Source organism: Hakea prostrata, chromosome 9 (assembly GCF_041222555.1).
Source record: "Hakea prostrata isolate BN-2017 chromosome 9, UWA_Hpros_2, whole genome shotgun sequence".
In the NCBI taxonomy this organism is placed as follows: Eukaryota; Viridiplantae; Streptophyta; class Magnoliopsida; order Proteales; family Proteaceae; genus Hakea; species Hakea prostrata.
In genome coordinates, this window is record NC_142608.1 from 2,759,528 (window position 1) to 2,784,198 (window position 24,671).

At 36.4% G+C, this 24,671-nt stretch overlaps 1 protein-coding gene and 1 pseudogene across 2 annotated transcripts; both read right to left on the reverse strand.

Annotated features, from left to right (window-relative positions):
* Positions 1–761: 761 nt before the first annotated feature.
* On the reverse strand, positions 762–8,072 carry FIM5 (fimbrin-like protein 2). The gene is made up of 15 exons (XM_089168127.1): positions 7,852–8,072; positions 7,493–7,623; positions 7,217–7,384; positions 6,801–7,039; positions 6,479–6,650; positions 6,330–6,368; positions 6,061–6,129; positions 5,839–5,955; positions 4,980–5,191; positions 3,787–3,942; positions 3,509–3,708; positions 2,570–2,727; positions 2,391–2,487; positions 1,969–2,060; positions 762–1,414 (listed from the first exon to the last, which is right to left on the reverse strand). Exons 2-15 carry the CDS (start codon positions 7,577–7,579, stop codon positions 1,088–1,090), a joined length of 2,133 nt encoding a protein of 710 aa, XP_089024253.1. The 5' UTR covers positions 7,580–7,623; positions 7,852–8,072; the 3' UTR covers positions 762–1,087.
* A 7,276-nt stretch (positions 8,073–15,348) lies between these two features.
* On the reverse strand, positions 15,349–17,139 carry LOC149004044 (fasciclin-like arabinogalactan protein 7 pseudogene; annotated as a pseudogene). The gene is made up of 2 exons (XR_016169931.1): positions 16,983–17,139; positions 15,349–16,516 (listed from the first exon to the last, which is right to left on the reverse strand). The product of XR_016169931.1 is annotated as a fasciclin-like arabinogalactan protein 7 pseudogene (transcript).
* Between the last annotated feature and the right edge of the window lie 7,532 nt (positions 17,140–24,671).

Sequence of the window (24,671 nt, forward strand, 5' to 3'; positions counted from 1 at the left end):
AGTTGGAACTTGCAAGATTATTCCAGGTACTAAATTGTTAGTACCTGAACCTCTAATCGAAATGTGGGTAAGTAAAATGAAAAAAGAAAAATTGAAAGAGCATAAGAACATTCTAATTATAAAAAATGATTATATATCTTTAGTTGGTCTTTTTTGAATACCATATGAGAGACAAATGCAAAATGACATTTTATTATTTTATTGAAAATGACTTCTTAAACCTCTAGGGTCAGTAGGAAAATTAGTATAAGGTTAGTTATTGTGCGAAACCATTTTTACATATTTTTGGGTTGGAAAACTTTCCAACTTGGAAATGGCCGTTAAATAAACTTGTTCTGAAAAATATTTCCAAATTACTATTAAAAAAAATTAGTGTTTAATAAAACTGTTACAAAAAACATACTCCAATTACAATGGAAAGATTGCTCACTCAATAATGACCAGCAACTTGTGAGTGTGGATCTATAGCATATGAACAGGCTAGGTAAAGAGGATCTGACTTGATTCAACACCAGATTGTCCTTTGGACAGGAAGAAGTCTGTCAATTCACCCTGCTGTTGTGAGAGATTTGGAGAACTGACATAAATAGATAATTGGAAAGAGCCCTCATTTTGATATCATACCTATAGTCAAAGAATCAAACATTAGTGTTGACTTCTTGTATTATGTTATATCTGAACCTGACTCATTTTCAGGTTCATTCCCTCTCCTTGCCAAGGTGAATTCCCTGATATGGTTCATAAGCATGCTTACATGGGGAACAATATCTCCTTCTCATGTTATTACTTTCATTATTCGAAATGAACATAAAATTGACAAAGACTAATCTACACAAAAACAAATCTAATTACAGAAAGGGTGAGAAACTTAGCTTAGGGGAAAGCCTACCCAGAGACAATCTACATATCTTGCTCAAATGAGAAGAAGACTAACTTTACAAGACTTAAGGATCAGAAGTAAGTTCAGAGAAGAACTAAGCATCCATTCCCAGTTAAAAAGGTGATCCTGGCATTCTACTACTGCAAAAGAACTTGAATCTTTTTGCTGTCCCAAGTTTCTTCGCCCCCAAAAATAAAATAAGGGTAGTCATTGTTTCACTTTAGGGGAAGATTCCACAGATGCGGTATCAGAGGCTGTATCATCCATGGTCATATTTGACATCTCACCAGCCAGAATCCCTCCTTCCGCTTCATCTGCACAAGATTTCGGGGATGAATCTGGTGCAGAGGCTGCAGTGGGGGATGAATATGGTGCAGAGGCTGCAGTGGGGGATGAATCTGGTGCAGAGGCTGCAGTGGGGGATGAATCTGGTGCAGAGGCTGCAGTGGGGGATGAATCTGATCCTTCCACTGGTTTTTGTAAGCTCCAATACATAATGCTGGCAGTTAGAGTGAGGATCATCTTCTGGTTCACCTGCCAAAACAACAGTATATTAGACAGTTAGAAACCAAACCTGAATGATTTTGGCCCCATGATTTGGTTTACAATTCTATCGAAGTTGCAACTTAAGCAGAAAAAGCAAAACATTTTTTCTCAAATTATAGAAATGTAGTATGTTATCTTCAAATGCTAAACGAAAAGGAATGTTCTGCTCATACAAACATATACAACAGAAATATGTGGCAGTTGTAATGCCAAGCGGCCTAGGCCTCTCACACACACACTCATGCAGAGAGTAACATATCTTTCAGCAGCATTATGGGGGAACATTGCCATGATAGACTCAAGCTTTAAGGAATTAGGCTCCTTGGTCTTTTTCTGAGGACTGTATGACCATTTCTATCCCATGAAATACTGGTGTCCTGTCAATCCCTCTAATAATATGGAAGTGACCAGACACAATGTACTCCAGAATTGGATTCTAGAATGAGAGTCTATGAGAGGTTCCTACTACCCATCTTCACTAAACAAATGAAAAAGTAGCATTTAAGATAAACACACTAGTTCACTACAAGTATGCTCTTTACCTCCATGATATCCTCTGGCAATAAGAAAACGGAACACCCAAGCTTTCGTGCAACGCTGATTATATATGTGGCATTTAGCTTCTTTTCCTCTTCTGGAATTTTCCATAATAGAAAATAAAGTAAGACAGTCATTTCCATTTTCAACTACATTGATATATTATTAATTATTACCAAGATAGGGATCTTGTTGATGTAACACATAACTTAATTCCCATATCATGCCTGAAGAAAATTTGAACTATGCATATTGCTGCAATCCTCATTTTCTTGAAAGGGCTTCAACACCCACAATTCACTAGAGAAATTCGTTTCACTTATCATAGGAATAGAATTCAGTATGATGGGATTACACCAGTCCTTTTTCTTTTGGTTGGAAGGGGGTAAAAATGGGATTACACAAGTCTTGTTGCAAGAGAACGTACCATTTTCACCCTTCGAGACAAGATTCCAGTTGACTACCCTTGGCTCTGAAACGCTAAGAAGTTCCAGAAAAAATATCCCATTTGATAGGGTTTTATCCTGAAGAAGAGTAGAAGCAGACCAAGATCATAAAATCACAGTTCAAGATTTAGGGGCTAATCAGAAAGTAAGGTTTCATTACCTTAAAGCTCTCCATTTGAGATGTTCTGCCTCCGCTTTTCACCTTTTTATTTGCCCAATCTAGGATATCTGCATCTGTTATCTCCTTCCCTTGGGATTGGCATCTCAAATTCTTTAGGAGTTGAAGCATATTAAACCTCATCAACTGCCATAGGAATGCTGAGACAGCACCAAAACTCAGTGAAGTTGAACCACAGAATATGCTTATGATAAACACGATATGGATGTAGCAAGTTTCTCTCAGAACCTTTAAAAATAATGTTTATTAAGAAACATGTAGCCACGTTGCCTAGGAAACTGAAGCTCAATAAGAAGCACAGAAAATTTTTAAAATAAATAAACAAACAACTGGTTGAGACAATGAATTGAGAAATTGATTTACCCAACTAAGCTATTCTTACAAAGATTCCACACAGAGTCTGATAAATCTTAGGAGCCACCATTATAATATTAGTTTTTTTCACTTCATGTTGCAGAGAAACCATTATCATGATATTTGATTCATTAAGAAAATTCCACAGTTCCAGTTGTGAATTGTGACAAATAAGTGCCAAAGACTATGAAGACCGTGACACTTTATCCTGTTCTCAAGGGGCCAATTGGTTATGTAGTTTGGTCCACTCGGAACTAGAATGAACCAAGCCATATTTGGGCCAGATTTGATTTAATTTCAGATTGACTATTCTTCTAAAGGTTGTTACTATTCACTGTGACGATTACAAATGTAAAGTTTAATCTTTATCTGAGAAGGTTAAATTTTCTGCAGATTTTGTTGACTCTGGGGTTCTTAGTTTATTTTTGAGATCTTGCTTTGTGAGATTAGGTCTAGTAGTTACCACAGGTATGATCTAGCACCAGCTCAAATGGCTGTTTTCTCAACAAAACAATCACAGCACAAGTCAATCACGCAGACATTAGCAATTTCTAAAAAGAAACTGACCGAGTATGAGCTTCTTGTTTCCCTGTACAAAATCATTTCCAGCTACATTGACTAGGGAGAAATTTAATTCTTTCCCAATCCTGATAATTTGATTGCAGTTCTCCACTTTTCTAAATGGCATCTTAATGGGAGGCTTCGTTGCCTGCTTCCAGTTAACTGATCCAGGAGACACTTTGTCAAGTACTTCTAAGATGACCCATCTGCATGCACACGAAAAACACATCAAGCAGGACTGTAGATGCCTCTGACTGTCAAATGGCTAGAAAACACAAACTCACCCATTTCTGACATCTTCAAACATATTATTGACATATGTAGCAATTCCAAGACTGTTTATCCACAGTCGGAAGCATCTCTCTTCCCTAGAGACCTGCACATCATCCGTCATCATCTCTGCAAAGGACATCGTTTTGTCATCCATTGACAGGCCATTTCTGCAAGAGAGATCCAAGCCTTTATTATTACATATGTTTTTATACTTAAAAGGAAGAATAAGCAAAGCAGAGAACAGGAAATAGATGATTTTGATGTTTATCGAAGGGTCTGAACTATATAAATTCAGCAAACCAAGGAAATACTGATAGATAACAAATTGATGGGGTTAAGATCAGAACAGATATGTCTAAGTTAAAGATGTCGCGCATTTCTGAGAATAAAAAAAAATGACTAAGGGATCTATTAACCAATCCTCACTTTAAATCCTTTTTTTTTTTTTAATAATAAAAGCCACACAATATGATCTCTTAGGCTTTAGACTGAGTGCATTAAGAGATCTACTGACCGACAGTTACTTTATTTCCCTTCTTCTGCTTCTCCTTCTTCTTCTTATTATTATTGACATTAAAGGCCACACCACATCACCCCTCTCTCTAGGCTTTACACTGAAAGCAAGACTCAAAGTTATCCAATATGCTCCCTGTCACCCCTCTTCCTAATTTTGGCTTACTCTGTAAAACATTTCAGCACACCATGATCCCTGTGGCCGGGAAAAGGCGGAAGTCATATACTGACCCCAGAAAGCTAGGCATTTCTATTAGACAAAAGGTTCCATTTCTCTGTATCCAAATCCATGTGGGAGTGTAAATATGACCCTACAAATATCAAGTGGCATAGAGAAGTCTACCATTAGACCAACTGACAAAATGCAATTACATGTTAAAGTAAACCTGTATAATACAGGAACAGCTATGGAAGGAGGACCCAAATGCAGTAGGCTCCCGCAATGTGGGTCTGGGAAGGGCAAACGTACACAGCGTTGCTGCCTACTTCTCAGGAGAGGCTGCCTACAAATTTTGAACCCACACCCAACAGGTTGCAGTAGCACAAGTTAACTATCGTGCCATGGCTCACTTAAGGGCTATAGCTGTCCCACCATAACATACAGGCGGTAAGTTGTCAGACGAGAACACCACAGAAGAGGGGCATAGTGGTGAGTGAGGTGAACACTCCTAAGCATAAGAAAGATGCCTACCTTTTTTGGAAGACCTGTGCGACAAATGCAAGGTTCAGATTTGGTGAGCCTTCATTAATATCCTTTGGTGTCAGGTATCTCTTACAGCCCATTCGTTCCGCATGCTCAAGTACCAATTTTGCTCTTTCAGCGGGATTCTTAACAGTTGATGCGCCTGGGCTACAGTGCTCAGGGGCAAGAACATTGAGAAGGTAAGAATAAGCCTCACCATCCTGCACATGCATATGTTCATGATTAGTAAAATTATATCCTATACTAAATTAAAAATGATATTCAACATATTGACATAATTGAGATTTATCGGCCCAAAAAAATAAGTATCTCCATAGAAATTAAAAGGAGTAACTAAGATCCAGGTCACAAAAAAAAGGGTGTTTGGACAATGGGAAAAGTTCATATGTTTTAGAATTAAAGAAAGTTTGTCATACTGTGCGGGGGAAGCATCAGGTGCTTACAATACAGAAAAAGATGTTTCAGAGCTGAAGTTTGGAATGAGCATTCTGTATTAGCTCAAGATCATGTTAAGAAATGCTTCCACTAACTAAGCTCCAGCCCCCAAGCATTCTGCTATGGAAACCTTCCATCAATATACAGAAACAAAACTGATTTGTTTTAGCAGAAGCCATGTGAATCAATGCCCAAGATAGCTCACTTGACCAAACCTTCCTCTTCATATAACTATAAACTGATTTTGGCTCGGATTTGGGATTGAATGATACATATGGTTTCTTGTAAGGAGAGTATTCTTCATGCCACAAATATATTTCCATTAGAAGATGATTATCATATTTATGAGGAGATGTAAACTTAATGCTACCCTTGCCAATGTAAGGGATAAATCAGCAGATATCTCTCTTACCCTTAAATCTGATGAGAAGTTTGTGATAGGTTTCTTATAGCCAGCCTTTTTAAGATGGAAATTCATCCAACGCAATAAAACCTTTTCCGGTGCCAAACCCATAAGCTCCTCAACCTCCTGGTCATTCCAACATTGTAAAGAACAATTTAGTATTTCTGCCTCTCAAGATGTACGCAAGAAGTTAACAATTCAAAAAGCGAGAGGCATCGATGAAGTATTTACCTGGCCATCATTAACCAATTCTAGCAGTTGAGGTGTCTTCTTAAGGTTGACGTCTGCTAACAGCTGGATCTGAAATGACCAAAATGTCGAGGGCTAACATGAATAAGCAGAACTGCAAATGTTTTAGATCTAAAAGAAATTATTTAAAAAAAAAATCTTTATGGATTTAGTCACCGAATTCGTAAACCTTTCCATTTCCCCTTTTTGTTTTCATAGCCTAGAATCATTCATGTCTATATTGTTAACACATAATAAGTTTGGGCACTCACCTTTATAATTTGAGAAATCAACCCAAGTAGAAGATGGGGCTGCAAGCAAAACAAAGGAATATCACCAACAATAACAAAACTTAGGAGTCCTCAAATTCTTGACACAAGGCTAATGAATTTCAAAAGTATAGCTGGAAATGGGAACTAACCCTTCCTTCAACCAAGTCCTGTGTTCCAATATTAACCACAGTGCAGCCAATGGCCTTTGCAGAATTTAGGCAGAGGGTATGGTTTTCATTCCTTTCCCATGGATTTAGTACTTTTTTGGTGTTAATAGCTCTTTCATCTATTGTTCCAGGCACCGCAATATTGATCAGCTTACTGAAACAAGGCAATGGATGCAACAACAAACAGTTAGAGCCACTTTTTTTCTTTTCTTTTCTGGGTTAAAACAATTAGAGCCACTTATATCAAGGTTAAGTAAGTAGTAGTAGGTGTAGACTATTTTTCATATGAACCCTGTATGTATACCAGAGAAGAACTCCATCTTTTGCAAGATCAAATAAAGCGTTTGAAACAGGATCTATAGGAAGAAAATTCTTCAGGAATTTATCTTCTCCGAGGTAGCCGTTGATGTGGGCAACATAAGAAGCCTTCTCTGGTTCGCTAATGGTGTGGACTTGGGTGGTAGTGGTGGCCTTGAGGAATGATGACGAGTGCTTAAAACGTCCCTTTATGGCTGTAGCTCGGGCTTGCAAATTCAAATAGGCCTGCCAATTCAATGAGGTCAATCAGCATTTCCACCAACACCAATTCAACTCAAACCAAGAAGGATTTTTTTGTCTGATTGGAAAAATGTAAAATCCATTCCTTTTCGTTCTTCTCCACAAGAATGATCTTCTTTATCATTTAAGACGTAAAAGAGAATAGAAAAGAGGTAAACTCACCCGAAGGAAAGCTTCAAAATCGATTTCATCGTTCATATTGCACGACTCCCCCAAGATAGAAGAGATCTCCTCCTCTGTAATCACCTGATTAAGAGCCCTCGATTTGGCCAATATGGGCGGCAAATCCTTAACTATAACTTTACCATTTTGAGTCCGCAAGGAAATGAACTAGAAAGAAACATAAACCAAATCATATATCACCTCATTGATCAGAAACTCATAGAGAGCAGAGCAGCACCGACTTCATGCGAAAAAAGGAGATTCAAAATAACTTACCTTGGATTTAAGTAAGCGAAGCTCCACCGGCGAGAACTGGGTCTGGAGCGTAGGATCTGAAAGTTGAACACTCGCGAAGCTGGACATCTTTACGGCTATATCGAACAAATGACGATAGGAAGAAGGAACAGCTATCAAAGAACACACAATGTTTCCCCAATAAGTAATCTAACAACAAAATCCCGAGACTAAAACAAGAACAAGATCCAAATCATCAAGTTAAGCAAAACCAAATGAGAAAATCTCCAATGTCATTAACATCTTTCAATTGCAGCAGATAGCAAGAACTTCGTCAAAGAGAACAAAAAGCGGAACCCACATCAGGGAGTATAAAAACAGAAAGAACCCAGGAATCAAACCTGTCTAAAATGACAGAATCATGTTGAAGCAAACGCGTTCTCTTCCTTCCACATGATTCTAAAATTCTTCTTCTCTATTTGGTTCTTGTATTGAAATAAAGAGAGAGAGAAAGAGAGAACGAGAATAATGAAGGTAAAAGGATCGATTTTCCTTCGTTGAAGGGCGAAGTTAGGAGAAAAAACCGTGTTGCCTTCAAAACCGCGCGAAGACAGAGGAGACCAACCGATAGAATGGTGTCTCTGGAGATCTTTTTAAATCTGCATTTCTTAAACAGTTTAGGATTCAGGGAGAAAGCCTTGAATGTGGTTTCCATGACCGGTGGGAATATAGAATTTTTCATCCTCTAAATCGACACGTGTCATGTATGTAACAAAAATAGAATTAGCTGAAAAATAAAAATTTTTTTTTTCCAGATCAGCTTTTGGTCACCTTTATTTTGTGGATCGTTTTGGAAGAGGTGATGATGGCCCACATTCTTCCCTTCCTCTTGTTTCCCCTCTTTTCCTTATCACACCTGTTCATATTAATGCTAAAAATCTAGTCATCACAATACGTGGCTAACATGCATGCTTTGTTGGGCAACATCAGGACTCATGCAAAAATCTCGTAGGAGGATCTTGCTAGACTAGTGCCAATTAGACCTGTAAATGAATAGTTGAAATTTGGCCTTCAAATTTGTATTTATATTAGTTTAAGGGTGTCTTTAAGATGTATCCCATAATTTTTCTTACATAAAAATATCCGTATCCGTCCTCTAAGAAACATGATTCGGATAATTACTTATTAGATCGGATAATATCCGGATAAAAATTTATCCGAATAGAGTAAAAGTATTAAGCACTTTTCTCTAGAAAAAAAATGACTGATAATCAAATTTAGAAACCGGTAATTGGTAATTGAAATTGAAAATCATAAATAAAAAAAATGACAATCACCAATCAATAATCGGATAAGATTATTATCGAGTATTTGATAAAATTCTGATTCGAATTTGGATGACTTCTCTATATTTCTTTCAGATTCAAATAGCGGTTTGGTAATCGGATTCGGATTCAAATACTGATGTATTTGAGCCGAATCTGATCCGTTTTCAGGTCTAATGTCAGTGTTAGATGAAAGTCATGTGGTACTTATAAAATTTTAGACGCATAAAAGAGCACGTGCAAATTATACCAGCTTAAAGTGAAGTAAATCAATTTTTCTTCGATCCTAAATTATTATTTTATAACTCTGAGATTTAATGGAATTTACGTAGTATTCGATACTAGGCACCACATGCACCACCAGGTCCACCAAGCAAGGTTTAAAGCATCGGTATCGCATAGCGTATCGGTAAAGTGATTTTAAGAGACGTATCGTCCTGTATCGAGTATTGTATCGCTCTAACTAATGTATTTTAGTGTAATTCAATGGAGAGACGTATCAATATGTATCGTATCGGTTGAGTCAAATATGGATACGTTTCGGCTAGTATCGTATGGTATCGTGGAATACTTTAAACCTTGCCATCAAGTACATTAGCTTACTAGCTAGAATCATGCTTAGGAGATTCATCCCTACCTAATGGGAATGGGCGGTGATTGGACGGTTGTTAGGTGGTATATCGTCGGACGCATAAACATGAAATAGATTCCACCTATGATGTGTCGTCCTGTGGTTGGATAGAAAACAAACTGTTGGTGAGAGAGAAACAACATGGTTTTCGCTCTACTTGAGAAAAGTTGTTATGGCCAAAACAAGAAGAAGAAAAAAAAAACCCGGACAAATGGGAAACCTCTGCAATTGAAAATGAATGAGTCAGAAAAGTAAAAAGCGTTTTCATTTTCAGTCAAAAGATGATTTTCTTATCACAATTCTTTTAGGGTCGTTGTCGTCCCCATGAGAAATGCGAGTGTGGATCATCTCCCCTGAGGATCTAACAGCATCATAACCACAAATTATGTGGGTTCATAAATAAAAAATAATAAAATATTTCAAAAAGTTTCCATTACTCTAACCCTATGGGCAAGCCCTCTGTAATTCGTGATCAACAGCCGTCGGGGAGCACTTTGGGGAGACGATTCGAACTTGAGAAATGCACCAATTTAGAGTCTGGATCAGTTGCCTCATTCTAAGGATAACCATCCATACTTGAGATGTTGGTGTTGCTCCAAAAACTTGATTGTTGTTCTCTTTGAGGATGAGAATTGAACCTACAAAATAATGCGTCCAAAGAGTAGTGGTTTGGGGATGTTGCCGACAATCAAGTCAGTGGAAACGCCTATTAGCTTCAAGAGAAACTCTAGGCATAGTATATCATAGAGCCTGAATGCTAAGAATGAACAGTGAATGTGTATCTTTGCATGGTGAACAGTGGGGTTAATGAAGGTTTAGACTTTAGAGTGTTTAATGTTGGACGAGTGATAGGTCATGGCTTGCTAATCATCGAATGTAGGGCGTCCCCACAAGTCCTATTGGTAGAGTTATACATGAATAAGGAAAGTGGCCACCTAATTAGATACTTCCATGGCTATTAGGAATTACATTCGGCAGATCTCCGAGGGACCGCCCCTGTAAATCAGACCCCTCCCAGATTTGGACTTGTGCCCCGCCCTACACATGCGTGGGGTTATGTGAGGAGAGAGAGAGAGAGTTCTTTGAGATGTGATTTAGAAAAACAAGTTTAAGTACGTATTAGTGGTTGTTGACGGGTATAGGTTGATAAAAAAATACAAGAACAATTATTAGAATCGTTGATGAAAATAATACTTTCACGCGAAAAAAAATCTTGAATTCTCCCTAGAGGCCTTTCTTTGTGCCTCTCAATCATTTTTCAGATTAAATTTTGTATTGATTTCATTTGTGTATTTCTTGTATCACTTGCTTAAAAAATAAAGAATCATTCATAGTCAAATTTTAAGGAACAATCATTAGAATTGTTGATAAAAATAATACTTTCATGGGAAAAGAAAATTATTGAATTATCCCTGGAGGAGGAAGGCTCTCTTTCTGCCTTTTAGTCATTTTTTGTATTAGATTTTATATTGAGTTTTATTTGTGTATTTGTTGTGTCACTTGCTTAAAGAATAAAGAACCCTCATACTCGATTTTTAAAAAGAAGAATGTTTGTTCAGTGGTATGCTTCTTGGCAACCATTGTCAAGCAATCTTTGCTTTTAAAATTGGTAACCAAACATGCCCTTAACATATTAATAATAATAATGATCAGTATTTTTTTGAGTAGAAAGATCAGTATTGATTTGTAAGAGCGAACGAAGCAAATATATATTTTTGGTAGAACAATCAAGCATTAATGACTAATGAGTGCTACTAAAGTTTCCCATCAGGCCATCATGAGTTCTTAAACCACGAGAATCCCCAAAGGTTAGGAAGGCTTGGAAATTACCATATACTCATCCTTAATAATGGCTACTTCCGTCACTTAGGCTTCGTTTGTTTGTAAAAATAGGATAGAAAAAAGAGATGAAAAAAATAAATGAATTTTTTTGTAAAATGGGGTGAAATAGAATGAAAAGAAAGAAAATAATTTTATAGAAAAATGTTAAATATGGGTTTCACTTTATTATTTTTATATTTTTCGATAAAATCTCAACTATTTTGCAGGACTTTGAAAAGGCAGAGGATGAAAAAAATTAGCATGCTACCTCAATGATCCAAACAAGTCATTCTCACCTAACACAAACATTTGGACACTTCTATTTGAGCCAACCAATGAAGAATCGAAACATACATCTGAAGGCTGCATATGTCGCACCTGACACACGTGTCAAAGAGTTGGACATGCGTTAGGCACATGTGAACCAAGCTTTCTACGTCAAACCTTTCTAATTATCAAACTTCACAACTGGGAGAAATGCACTGAATGATCTCTTATTCCTCAACAGAGTATAAATACTCCTTTCATTAGCATGAACAAACTCTCTTCTCTCTTCGCTCAACTTAAGCTCTTTTTCCTATTTCATGGAATTCTAAGAGGTTAAACCTTGCAACCATGGTTCTATGATTGTTCCTCGATTTGACTTGTTCATCAAAGGCAGTTCCCCAATTCATAGTGATTGGCTCCCTTTAACCCCTCCTAAGCAGGACATGTTCGGATGGATTAAAGCACGATTGACTTGATAGTTAGATTTGGCAACAACACATCGATTTGATACCTTCAAGGAAAGTTAAATTTTGCAACCAACTCCTCCAGGTACGACAGTAGATTGACAACCTCTTTCTTTCACTGTGGAGAGACTAATAACAATGTAGTGGAGGAGGGTTACAAAATGAGGGAGTGAACCGTTGAAGATTTGAATAACAAAGACAACCATGACAAAGGGGGAAAGGAAACTAAGGAACAAGTTAGACTTGTGAAAGAGACCCTCATTTTGTAGATTTAATTCAATTAGGAGCTAGTTTATGTAATTTTCTATACTTAATAAGTTGAAATTACAATGTTGCCCACTCAATCAACTCTTGGATTTTCTTTTATGACAAGTGTTGTAAAACTGAGTTTGTCGGATGATATTTGTAGGCAAGTCCAAATCGTCTCCTCCGACGGCTGTTGATCACGAATTACAAGGGGACCTACAAGGTTAGGGTGATGGGATTTTTTTTTTGTCGAATGTAGAGATTTGAAATCTCTAGATTCATGAACTTGTTGTAATCTCTAGTCCTATATATCATCTTTACATAATTTGTGTTGTAACATCATTGAGAGCAAAGCTGACAAATAGTTTTTTAAGATATCATTTCATTCCCAACCAAACACTAATTTTTAAATGACTCCATAGATTTGAAGGCTTAGATTTGAAATCCACTCTCTAAAGGCATGAACGAAATCCACATAGATGCGAATAAAAACCCCTAAATTCTGCTTGTGCCGAAGCTCTTGGGACCATGTTCACCCTTTATAACACATATTACACGATACCATGATTGGACTTTGAGTTCAGCATTACATATTTGGCTCCCATGCAACTTTTATGTTCATGTCATACCAAAAGGAAAAACATTTACATTCACAGAGATGTTACACATATCACATGACACCAGGATTGGACTTTGAATTCATCGTTACCCATTGCTCTCAACTTTTATTGTTCATGGAAATACTTTTCTTCAGTCTAATCAAAAAAAAAATTAGATGAGATCTTCACTGTCAGTTGAAAGAACATGAAAAAAAATTCAGAAGATCAAACCAACATTTCCACAAAAACAAAAAAAATCATGGGCAGAGGCACAAGCATGAACAACAAGGGTATAAATATCCCTTCGTAAGCATGAACAAGCTCTCCTCCCTCTTGCCTATACATAAGCTTTTTTTTCTATTTCATGGAATTCTCATAACCTAAACCTTGCAACTAGGGTTCTTTGTTTGTTCCCAAATCTGACTTGGGCATCGGAGGCAGTTTTCTAATCTATAGTGATTGGCCCACTTTAACCCTTATGTGCTTTCTCCAGTCAATTCAAGTACGATTGGCTTCATTTTTGGATTTGCCAACAACACATTAATTTAATACTTCCAAGAAAAGTGAAAATTTTGCGATTGACAACCTCTTTCTTTTACTATGAAGAGACTTATAGAAGTGTAGTGGATGAGGGTTCCCAAAAGACGGAGTGAACCAGTGAAGATTGAATGACAAAGAAGGCAACAACAATGGAGGAAATAAGGAAAACTAAGGAACTTTTAAGGGTTGCAGTTGTGAAAGTGACCCTCATTTTGCAAATTGTACAATTCAAGCAAGGGCTATTTTATGTAATTTTGAAAATTTTCTAAAAATTTTAATAAGTTTAATTACAAAATTGCCATTCATTCAACCGTTAGATTTTCTTTTACAACAAGTGTTGCAAAACTGAGTCTGTCTAGATGATATCCATAGGTGCGAACGACATCCACACAGAGCGCCAATAAAAACCCCTAAATTGTGCTTGTAACGAAGACCTCAGCACCATGTTCACCCTTCATATTAACATGACATGACCATGATTGAACTTTTGAGTTCATTGTTACATGTTTGGCTCTCAACTTTTATGTTCGATGGAAATGTTACACAAATCACATGACATTAGGATTGGACTTTCAGTTCATTGTTACATATTTGGCTCTTAACTTTTATGTTCGATGGAAATGTTACACAAATCACATGACACCAAGAAAGATTGGACTTTGAGTTCATCGTTACTTATTTGGATGTCAACTTTTATTGTTCATGGAAATGATTTTCTTCAGTCTAATCAGAAAAAGTTTTCATGAGATCTATCTTCTCCGCCTGTGGAAAGAAAATGAATATAATATCTTGTCCTACCATTTTAAATTGCGTTTTAGAAGGGTGGGGAAAAAATTCAGAAAGATTAAAACAACATTTCCACCTGTAATACGAGGTGTCCAAAAACGGGAAACGTTGAGATAGGCCCAGATCGGACCATTTCAGCTGAGCCACCCAAACCAGGGAACCAGGGGCCAGGTTCAACTTGCATGACGTGGCGAGGTCTGACAGAACCATGACCAGGTCATCCGCAGACGGCCTTTGACCACGAATTACGGGGTGCCACAAGATTAGGGTGATGTGTTTTTTTTTTTAATATTTTATTAATTTTTACTTGTGAACCCCCATAATTTGTGATTGTAATGTTGTCAGGAGTGCTCCCTGTCAAAGAAGATGATCCACACTCGTCTGCAGGAAGCGGTTAAGGAAATAACTGCCTATCCAAGCTTGACGTGATACTCAGGCTGGATTCTCAGGAGATAACGGCCCAAATGGGGAGTCAATCTAGCTAGTTGCCTATCTAGGCAGGGCGTGCCCCCAAAGATAAGCCGCCGCATCCAACTACTGAGATGACAAGGTAAATGAGATGGACGGGGCAGCTCACGGCCTGAATTAGAGAGGTTAAATCTATACAACCCTAACACAAAAGTCCTGCAGGTATGAGCACTCACGATCAGACATTTACTGTTGTGTTCTTGGCTGACTTGACTATCAGAGGTGGCTCCCAACCTACCACTGATTGACCCGTACTGACTCTTTTGTGAGTGCAAGTCAGGATACACAAAAATCCAGCAGGTATGAGTACTCACAATTCACCTATGCTCTGCTCAGGGCATTCACTGTTGTGTTCTTGGCTGACTTGACTGTCAAGGTGGCTCCCCCGACCACCAAAAACAGAAAAAAATCATGGCTGGGACACAAACAAAGCGAAGATAGATTGCTTAAAGGGAAATCTTTTTGGTTTTCTCTAAAACTTGGCTGGGTAGGCATTATTATCCCAACTACTGCAATCCCACCTGAAGCCCACCCAATTTCAGGCTTAGGCTGGCTTTTCAGCCCATGGGCAGGACTCCATTATTATAAATCAAGCACCAGACAAGCCGTGCCACAAGGTCAAATAAAAAAGTGAGTGAGCTTTTATTATATATACACACAGATCATTCTGTAGAAATTATCATATACAGTTAGCTTAGAAAGGACGACTAATGGAATGTACAGGGTGTAAACATGAAACTCTCCTCATTATTATATCAGCCAAGTTGATTCCAGGAAGTTGGTTCATTGATGTTATGAATATTTTATTAAATTTACATACCATATATGCCCACAAGATTCTTTCAGATCTTCAGTAACGGAGATAGAAATGAATCCAACATCAAGAAATTGTAATGGCAGAAACATCAACAAAAACATATTTGACAAAAGGAACAAGTCCTCAAAACTTAATTTCAATCAACAAATATTTTTGTTCAAAAAAAAAAAAGAAACTAAACTGAAAGAAATGAAGAAGGAAAGATGAATACACACTCTTTATCTCATCACAAATAAAGACACTCCCCAGTAGTAATCCACATAATAAATCATCTCCTCTTAAAAGAACAAGATCAATCCACCTGACATTGCAAGAGCCAAGTAATGCAAGGCACCCCAACTGATGATCCTGTGAGAAGAAGAAGTTGAAGATTTGGCAGAAGTTCCATTACCCTTTTCTGCTGCGCTTGAAGGAGTATCAGCTGCTGGAGCAACATCTGGTGTAGGTGCAGGAGCAGGAGCTGGAACTGCAGCAGGAGCTTCACCAAAGATTGCTTCAGGAAGAAGGACCTTATCAACCTGATACACTGCAACTGGGTTTGTAGAATGAACACTGCTGCTCACCTTGGTGTTACTCCATCCTGAGCTAAGTCGACCTGTTCCTGAGACATCAGTGAAATTCAAAGTGTATTGTCCTCCTGCCATTGTAGTTACAGGGCTTGATCGACTCAAGTTAGTGAAATCAGCTAGAGTGTAGTAATCGGACAAGCCATGGAAAAGGCAAAGTGATTTTTTCTGATCTTGGGTGAGATTTGATAAAGAAGGCTTCTTAAGAGCTGCAAAAGCACTGTCTTTGGGTACAAAGAGGGTTAATCCCTGTTCAGTATTGTTGGCTTGGTTTTGGAATGTTTGGATCACATTGGTTGATTCAAGTAAGCCAAGGAAGGTCCCGAATGGTCCAGCTACTGTCAATAGATCGGTGAGGTTGACGTAATTTGGTGCCGGTGCCGGTGCTGGAGTAAGAGTCAATGGTGGAGAAGTCTTAGCATTTGTAGATGTAGAACTCAACAGAACAACTAAACTGGTAACCACGAAAATCATTGTAGCCTTCATTGTTCTTCCTTTCTCTTCTTTCACTGCAAACTCTTTCTTTCCCCCAATTCCTGCAACAGACAAACCCTCAAATTTGTTAAATCTTACAATATCCCAGCAAAATCTGACAAATGCACCACAGAATTAACATAACAGGGTTAGATTCCTGAGGGGGAAAACCAGATCAAGATCCAAATTTCTACCCTTTTCCCTTGCTTCCACACTAGTAAGGATCTTGGGAAGTAAGTGATCTATTTGAAACCCTAGTAAGCAAATCACTGAAACAACAGCCGACAGAGAGAAAGCCAAAGAGAAACCCACAAACCCACATTACACAGTAGAACAGGACCATGAAATAAAAAGACTAGATCTTGATAAGCTCAAGAAAAGCAGCAGAACCGACATTGGAGAAAAACCCATTACCATAAACATCAACAGAGTGAAGCAGAAAAAGCTAGACAAACTTAAATGAGAATTTAAGATAAGTACTTAAATGAAACCCGAAAAATGCAAATGAGAGAGTGAGAGATTATCAACCTGACAAAGATATTAACTTCACGATTCAGAGAGAGATCGAGAGAGATGAGTGCAGGAATTAGAAGAGAGACTAAAAATGCTGAAGATTACAAATTGCAGGAGAGATTTGAAAAGTAAGAGACTATATAAAAGCTGAGGAGATGATGAGACTTGAGTGTCGCAGCTGGTGAAGAAACAAAAGGGGGTAGGTTAGTAGGTACTCCAGAATACAGCTTAGAATTACCCCTGGTAGCTAATTGCATGAACGCGTCCAGAAACCCGGAATTTTAACCGGATGAATCGGAGCCTATTTCGAACCACCGAGCTAGATGCCGTCCTAGATCGGTTTCAGTTGACTCCGATCTGGGCCGTGAGAAATGAGCCTAAATCGGTCAAAACATGTCTTAACCCTAGAATAGGTATTACTAATCAACGATTAATGGAACCTAATTGGCTAGAATCTCGCGATTAACCAATCCAATTAATCTGAGTCTGTTCCAACCATTCCAACCGATTCTTGAAACTCATTACAAGAGCGAAAGGGTATTTTGGGTAGAAACATGAAAAATTAACCGCAGGTGCGGTGGGCTTTCAATATCAGCCCATTATTCTCTACCCATTTTACCCTTTCCCCCTTACGTGTCCGACCGACATTTTAATCTGCCACTCTACCGTGTACGTGTAGGATAAGAATACATAATCAAATAAATGAAATTTATTTATCAAATATCAATTCCTGGGAGATACTCCGCTACTTTGATACTTTTAGACTGCGTTTGTTTGCTGGAATAAAGGTGGGGTGGAAAAAAGGGGTGGGAAAATTCTTAAAAAATGTGTAAATTTCTTACTTTTCCTTTAAATCCTAAAATGGTAGAGTGTTTGGTTGCTTGGGGTGGGAAAGTGGGAGACAAGGTTCCTTGAATCAAGTTTCCCACTCCATGCTATTTTAAAACCCCACATATTTGGTGGGATTTTGTGGGAAAGTTGGGAAAAATAAAAAGTGGGACCCACCCCATCACTTTTCCACAAAACCCTCCTTTCCTTTCTTCTCCCTCACCCCACTCAGTGGGACCCATATGTTTTTTTTTTCCACTCCTTTTTTTCCACCCCACCTTTGCAAACAAACGCAACATTACGTTACATAATAAGGATCGGGTTCATCTCTGATCATTGATGAATGAAGAGTCTCCAAAATCTAATCTCAAACAATTTGCAATTTAAGGATTGGTGTTAGTGCCCGTTAATTCCCGTTTAAACGACTAAAATATATTTCCATGAAATTCAAAGAGATAAAATTATTGGAGTACCCTTGTTCACATACCATACCCAACTCTGAGGTCTTCTTCTTACACCTTGGCTAAATTTACCCACTACTGTCAGAAACCAATACACTCGCTCCCTGTGAAAAACCACCACCAGGGGTGTCAATGAAACTTTTTTGGCCCACACCTACCTTGAGAGTAGCCGAAATCTATCGGCCCCTCATTGGAAATCATCCATTACCGTCTCCTTTCACTCTAAACCCTCAAAACCACCACCCAAGTAACTCAGCCAATCACAAGACTATAAGGGGGTTATTGAGGTGGCTTTTAAACGATTAAACTCAAAAAACCAGAAATAAATTGAATTACAATAATGCAGTATTGTAGTATTGTACGATAGAGAAATGTCAAAGAATACATATTTCTTGGAAAAGTTGATAAGTTGTGATGGGCCAATGGAGGGAGGGAGCAGGTCATGTAATTTTTATTGACTTTGACTTTTCTGTGTTTTCATCGTTGGATTCACATGAAAAAATGCATGGGGAAATGGACGGGCGAGATTTTCCATGCACTAACGGCTCCATGTAGTGGGAATCCCGTGACAGAAGGCCCGAGGTAATCATGGTTAAAAGCTTAAAGACAAATTAGATTAATTTTAAAAACAGTAATTAACATGTCATTTTACGGATTTCCGTGGTAATTATAATAACCTAATTAATGCATGGTTGGTTAGTTCTGGCAGACATGGACCCCACCAGACACTAAGTATCCAACTCAACTGGGGCTATAGCTGTTCCACACTTGCAGACATCTGACTCTTTAACCGACTAATCATAATTCATTTTAATCCATTAACTTAATATCAAAACTAATCATATATCATTTGTATAATCTATAAAAGTAAAGCATGATTAAAAGATTTGAAAGGAGATGCCGCATGTCTTTTATCAGAGCCGTTAGATTGTAGCATTCGTTGATTTCGACAACTCTCAAGGCCGACAAAGAACACCTCCCATCGCCACATATAATGCCATCGTGAAGTCAATTTTCCACCAATCACATAATTCGCAATTTTCCTTTTTTTTTTCTTTTCTTTCGAAAGTCACAGGTGAAATTACCAGCATATCCCTAGAATAACTGACGTATCCATATTCTCATAATTTCTTATGAGCCAAAAAAAAAAAAAATTGAAAAACAAATAATAATGCAATAGGAAGGATTTATATTTTGCCATATTATGAGAAAGTTCCCTGGGGTCTTGGTTACCCCGCATTAATATAAAAAGCTCCCTTATAAATCGAAATGAACCTTATCCAAAAAGAAAAGGGTAAATATCACTTACCTCCCCTCTTAGCTGGACAAATAGCACTTACACCCCCTCTTAGTTGGATAATATCACTTACCTCCCCTCTTACCTAGCAAATGTATCAAACACCTCCCCTCTGTTAACTTTCTCGGTTAAATTTAACTTTTACCGTTAAATATTTTTCTAAAACACCAAACTACCCTTGGCTAAAAGTTTTTTTTTTATTTTAAACCCAAAATTATCGTAATCACCTAACAGTTAAACTACTAAATTACCATCAATTAAAATAATTATTAAAAACTAAAACACCATAGTTAAAACCTAAATTATCTTTAATTATTAAAAGCCCAACATACCTTTTAAAAAAAAAATTTATCAAACAATTAAAAACACACGTACTACTATCCAAAGTTCGAAATGTCGACCCATGTTGCCATGTCGCCGGGGCGAAATGTCGACCCATGTTGCCATGTCGCCGGGGCGACATGGCAACATGGGGAAAGTCGACCGAGTGCGTGATGAAAATCGAACCCCTCAGGGTATTCGGGTCATTTGAGGCCAATAAACACATTGGGAGTGTTATTTTGACCTAAAACATCACCTAACCTAAAGTTTATAATTGGCACATGTTCGGCTATATGCAGGCAAAACTGGAAGTTTGGAAAATTCATATAAACTAATGTAAATATGCAAAGAGAACACAAATACACTAACACAATTAGTAAAGAGATGTACTAAAGTTTACAACAAACGAAAAATCGGCGAAAAAACAAATGAAATACAGTTATATATGGCAAATTTAGCGATATATCGCCGACAGAGTGAACCTTGCTACTATCAAGTAAAATAAAAAATGCAATTAAAAAAAAAACAAGGGTATAGTGATCAAATTAAACACGTACTACTATTTTGGGTTTTTTTAATTGTTTGATAAATTTAAAAAAATATATATATATGTTGGGTTTTTAATAATTAAAGATAATTTTGATTTTAACTATGGTGTTTTGGTTTTTAACAATTATTTTAATTGAGAGTGATTTAGTATTTTAACTATTAAGGTGATTACGATAATTTAGGGTTTAAAATGAAAAAATAAAATAAAATTAGCCAAGGGTAGTTTGGGATTTTAAAAAAAAATTAATGGTAAAAGTTAAATTTAACCAAGAAAATTAACAGAATAATTTTGATTTTAACTATGGTGTTTTGGTTGTTAACAATTATTTTAATTGAAAGTGATTTAGTTTTTTAACTATTAGGGTGATTACGGTGATTTAGGGTTTAAAATGAAAAAATAAAATAAAATTAGCCAGGGTAATTTGGGATTTAAAAAAAATATTTAACGGTAAAAGTTAAATTTAACCGAGAAAACAGAGGGGAGGTGTTTGATATATTTGCTAGGTAAGAGGGGAGGTAAGTGATATTATCCAACTAAGAGGGGGTGTAAGTGCTATTTGTCCAGCTAAGAGGGGAGGTAAGTTATATTTACCCAAAAAAATATTATGAGAAAGTTTTTGTATTTTTTAATAATATATTATGAGAAAGTTTCTCGAACGAAAAAACATTCTTTGCTGTGCAACAGTGCACATAGATACCAAACAATAGGATGAAATAGCAACAAAATTATAAGCTTATTTTGAACTTTTTAAATTTAAAATCATCCTTTAAATTTCAGCTTATCATTTGACATCTATATGTACTAATGTGCAAAGTATAGGATTTTTTTTAGAAAACGTATGTACAATTTGAAAAAAGATATACGTACACACCGACAGAAGTTTTGAATACCTATTTAGAATCAACATGATCAAAATAAGAAATATTATACTAGTGTCGGTCTATTTGACAAGAAAAATTATATATAAAATACAATATAACATATTCTTCTTCTACTTATTTAATATGAGAAAAAAAGTGTGGTTATGTTCTTAATTTTATACATCAATCATTATATTAGATACAAGAATCTTTTCTGTATACATAAAAAGTACCTTATCAATATTTTTTATTTTCTTGAAATTAATAACTATATTATGAGTGGTGACTATTACATATACTACAAGAAAAAGTGCCCATCACTAATATTACAATAACTAAGCTTAAAATTGTTTGAAATCAATTTTTAATCTTACTCTAAAAGATAAACTAATCCAATTTAAGCAGATATCAGTAAATTTAAATATAAATCCCTGATAATGTGGGAGATTGTCGCCCTACACTATATAACCTGGTTGATTAAAAATTAAAAATTAAAAATTAAAAATCTCCAGCTAGTAAAAACAGAGAGGGAAAGATTTGTTGAATAGTCAAACTTCTAACTTACTTGAAAAGTGCAAAGCTTCTCTGGGCTTCCAAGATTGGACAAACGACAAACTAACAATTAAGAATTAACAACAACACATGAAAGTTTGAAAATGATTGCTCAACGTGGCTTCATGTTTTAATCAAAATATATAATTTTTTATTTTTTTTTTATTTTATTTAGTATCAAAATACATCAACTAGAAGATATGCTTACTAGATTATGGGTTGTCATGAGCTTCATTTTTTTTATATAAAAATAGCCCCTTTTTTTTGTTTGTTTGTGGAGAGGCGTCCGTGGTTCTTATTAAGATATGTTGATCATTATCGCTAAGCAAAGTTCGAATCTAACTGTGATTCCTTCACTAAGACATGTTGATCATTATCAGTGAATGAACCAACCCTTGGATTGGATGATAATAATAGTTCTTATTACTTGACTTGAAAGCATGTAAGCATCTTCCAATCTAAATCTAAAATCACTCAAATTATATAAATAAATTACCAAATAAAAAGATGTCAATTATAAAACGTGATAATAATCTTTAACGTCATAATATTTGTGTATTATATGAGTCAATATTTTCTTCTTCTTTTGTATGTCAAGTTGACCATGCATAGTTAAAGATATTTTTCTCTCTAATTGAAATTGTGAAGTGATTTGGAAGATTATTAAATGGACTGGTTAAGAAGCAATTTTCATAAAAATTTGAAAGTCACTTGTCATTATGTCTTATTTTGAAGTTATATATTTTCAATTAAGCTATATAAAATTCCATAACTTACTATCATTGAAAAGTAGATTACATTAGAAATAGCAAAAGAAAATTTAGAGTATCTTTTTCCAACTTGGTTACTAAGTCACAATAACGTCTTATTATCACACATTGTCCACTTTGATAATGATATGTTTTATGCAAGTTTGAAAGTTCTATAAAGTATTATGTTTGTCTTGTGTTTGGTTCAGAGGTTGATCCGTTCCATCACAGTGACCTAAATAGATCATTTTCTAAGATCTATGATAATACAAAAAGGGTTTGAATAGATCTATTTCCCATTTTAGTTAAGTGTTCATATGTCATAGCATTCTCACGTAAAGGAAAGCTTTTTTTTTTTTTTTTTTTTTTTGGAAGAGGGCTGTTATGGTTTTGAAAGTAACAATACTTTGATCCCTAGCCTCCAAAAAGAACTATTAGATTCTGACCATTGAGGCAACCAGTGGGAAAGTGATACTTCAGATTTTTAACTTTAGGGTTTAATTGAAAGCTTTAAAACATCGTTTTTGAAGGTTTCTTGACAAAACATTTTGATGTAAGTACGAAATCATAATCGAAAATTATTGCTTTCTCAAAGATAACTGAGTGACTTAGAAAGGCTTCTAGAATTTGCAAAGGCGGGTCCCCTTATCTTCGAAGTTGATGATAGAAGTTTTTCTTTTTCTTTAGTAAACCAACTTTCATTCGAAAAACAGAATAAGGGAAATCGGAAATCCAAGTTATATTTTTTGGCAATCTAAACTGCAGAAATAGACCAATCCACCATACTCAAGAGGGAGAAACCTTATTAGGGCCATCTAAGCTAATTTACATTTATGTTTTTTGATGAATAATAAGGTTTTGTTTTTCATAATAAGTTCCAAGTGTAGTTATGTTGCAGTAGAAATAAATACAAATGACTATATGTAGAAGAAATATTTTTGAAATATGCATTGATAGAAGCTCAATAGGGACAAGAATATCCTCCACTAATTCAATATCTGCAATGTTAAAGGTGGTTTTAGATTTATCAAAAAAAAAAAAAAAAAACCCTTTTTTCCCCCCCCCCCCCCCCCCCAACTGTAATATAAAACTGAAATTTTCGTTGAGAGGGCTTGAAAAAAAAAGCTAATAGGATCATTTTGAGGTTGTTTAGCTTTCAAAACATGAATATATAACATGATTGTCTAGTTCTCATGAAAGACAAAAATATTCTATTAATGTATTTGTGTGTTATGAATAAATCGCCCAACCGCCAGTCAAGGCCGGCTCAATCATTTGGACCACGCATTGGTTAGACGTAAACCCACGGTCAAATCGAAACACTGATCTAAAGTTCTCAACCATACAATCAGAGCAAGAGGTCCAACAGCTGGGAGAAAGCCAGCTCGAACACCAGATGACATAAATAGGGCAAATGTGGGTGAGGAGGTAAGAGTCGATACTCATCGTTGAGCTCAAAACATATTTTCCCACCTCCTCTTTTACTGTGAACTAGAGTGTTCTGCAACTCAAGCTCTAGTCTCACATTCTTGAATCTCGTCCTAACTTAATCATTGGAGATGGATCGCCGGCCACACAGATCGGCTCTGTGTCTAACAATTTGTACTTGTGTTTTGCAGAGTCAAGGTCAGTTCATTGCCAGGAAGATCTGAGAATCAACACTGATTTGACTCAATTCTAGTCACGGTGTTGGACTAGTGGAATCAACCATCAGGGAAGACTTTACACCAGCATTGCACATCCTCTGATAGGTCCTTTATATTAGTGAAGGAGCTACCCTACCTTCGGGAGGTTTGTCTCCCTCTACTTGCTTCAATGCAACCAGATCTTTCGTTATTTATTTATTTATTTATTTATTATTATATTAAAACATTTCATTTTTTCAAAGTCTAGGGAATGGAAAACATGTGCCCCCTATACAAAATTTTTTTTATGTGCTTCTCACCTAAAGAGTAGTTGGATTTTTACACTGATTTTTTCTAACGTAATCTGATCATATGGGTTTCTATGTGATTCTATACAGATTACTTGGCCACTGAAACAATGGTATAAATTGGCTCAGCTCAAACTCTTTTTTTTTTTTGGT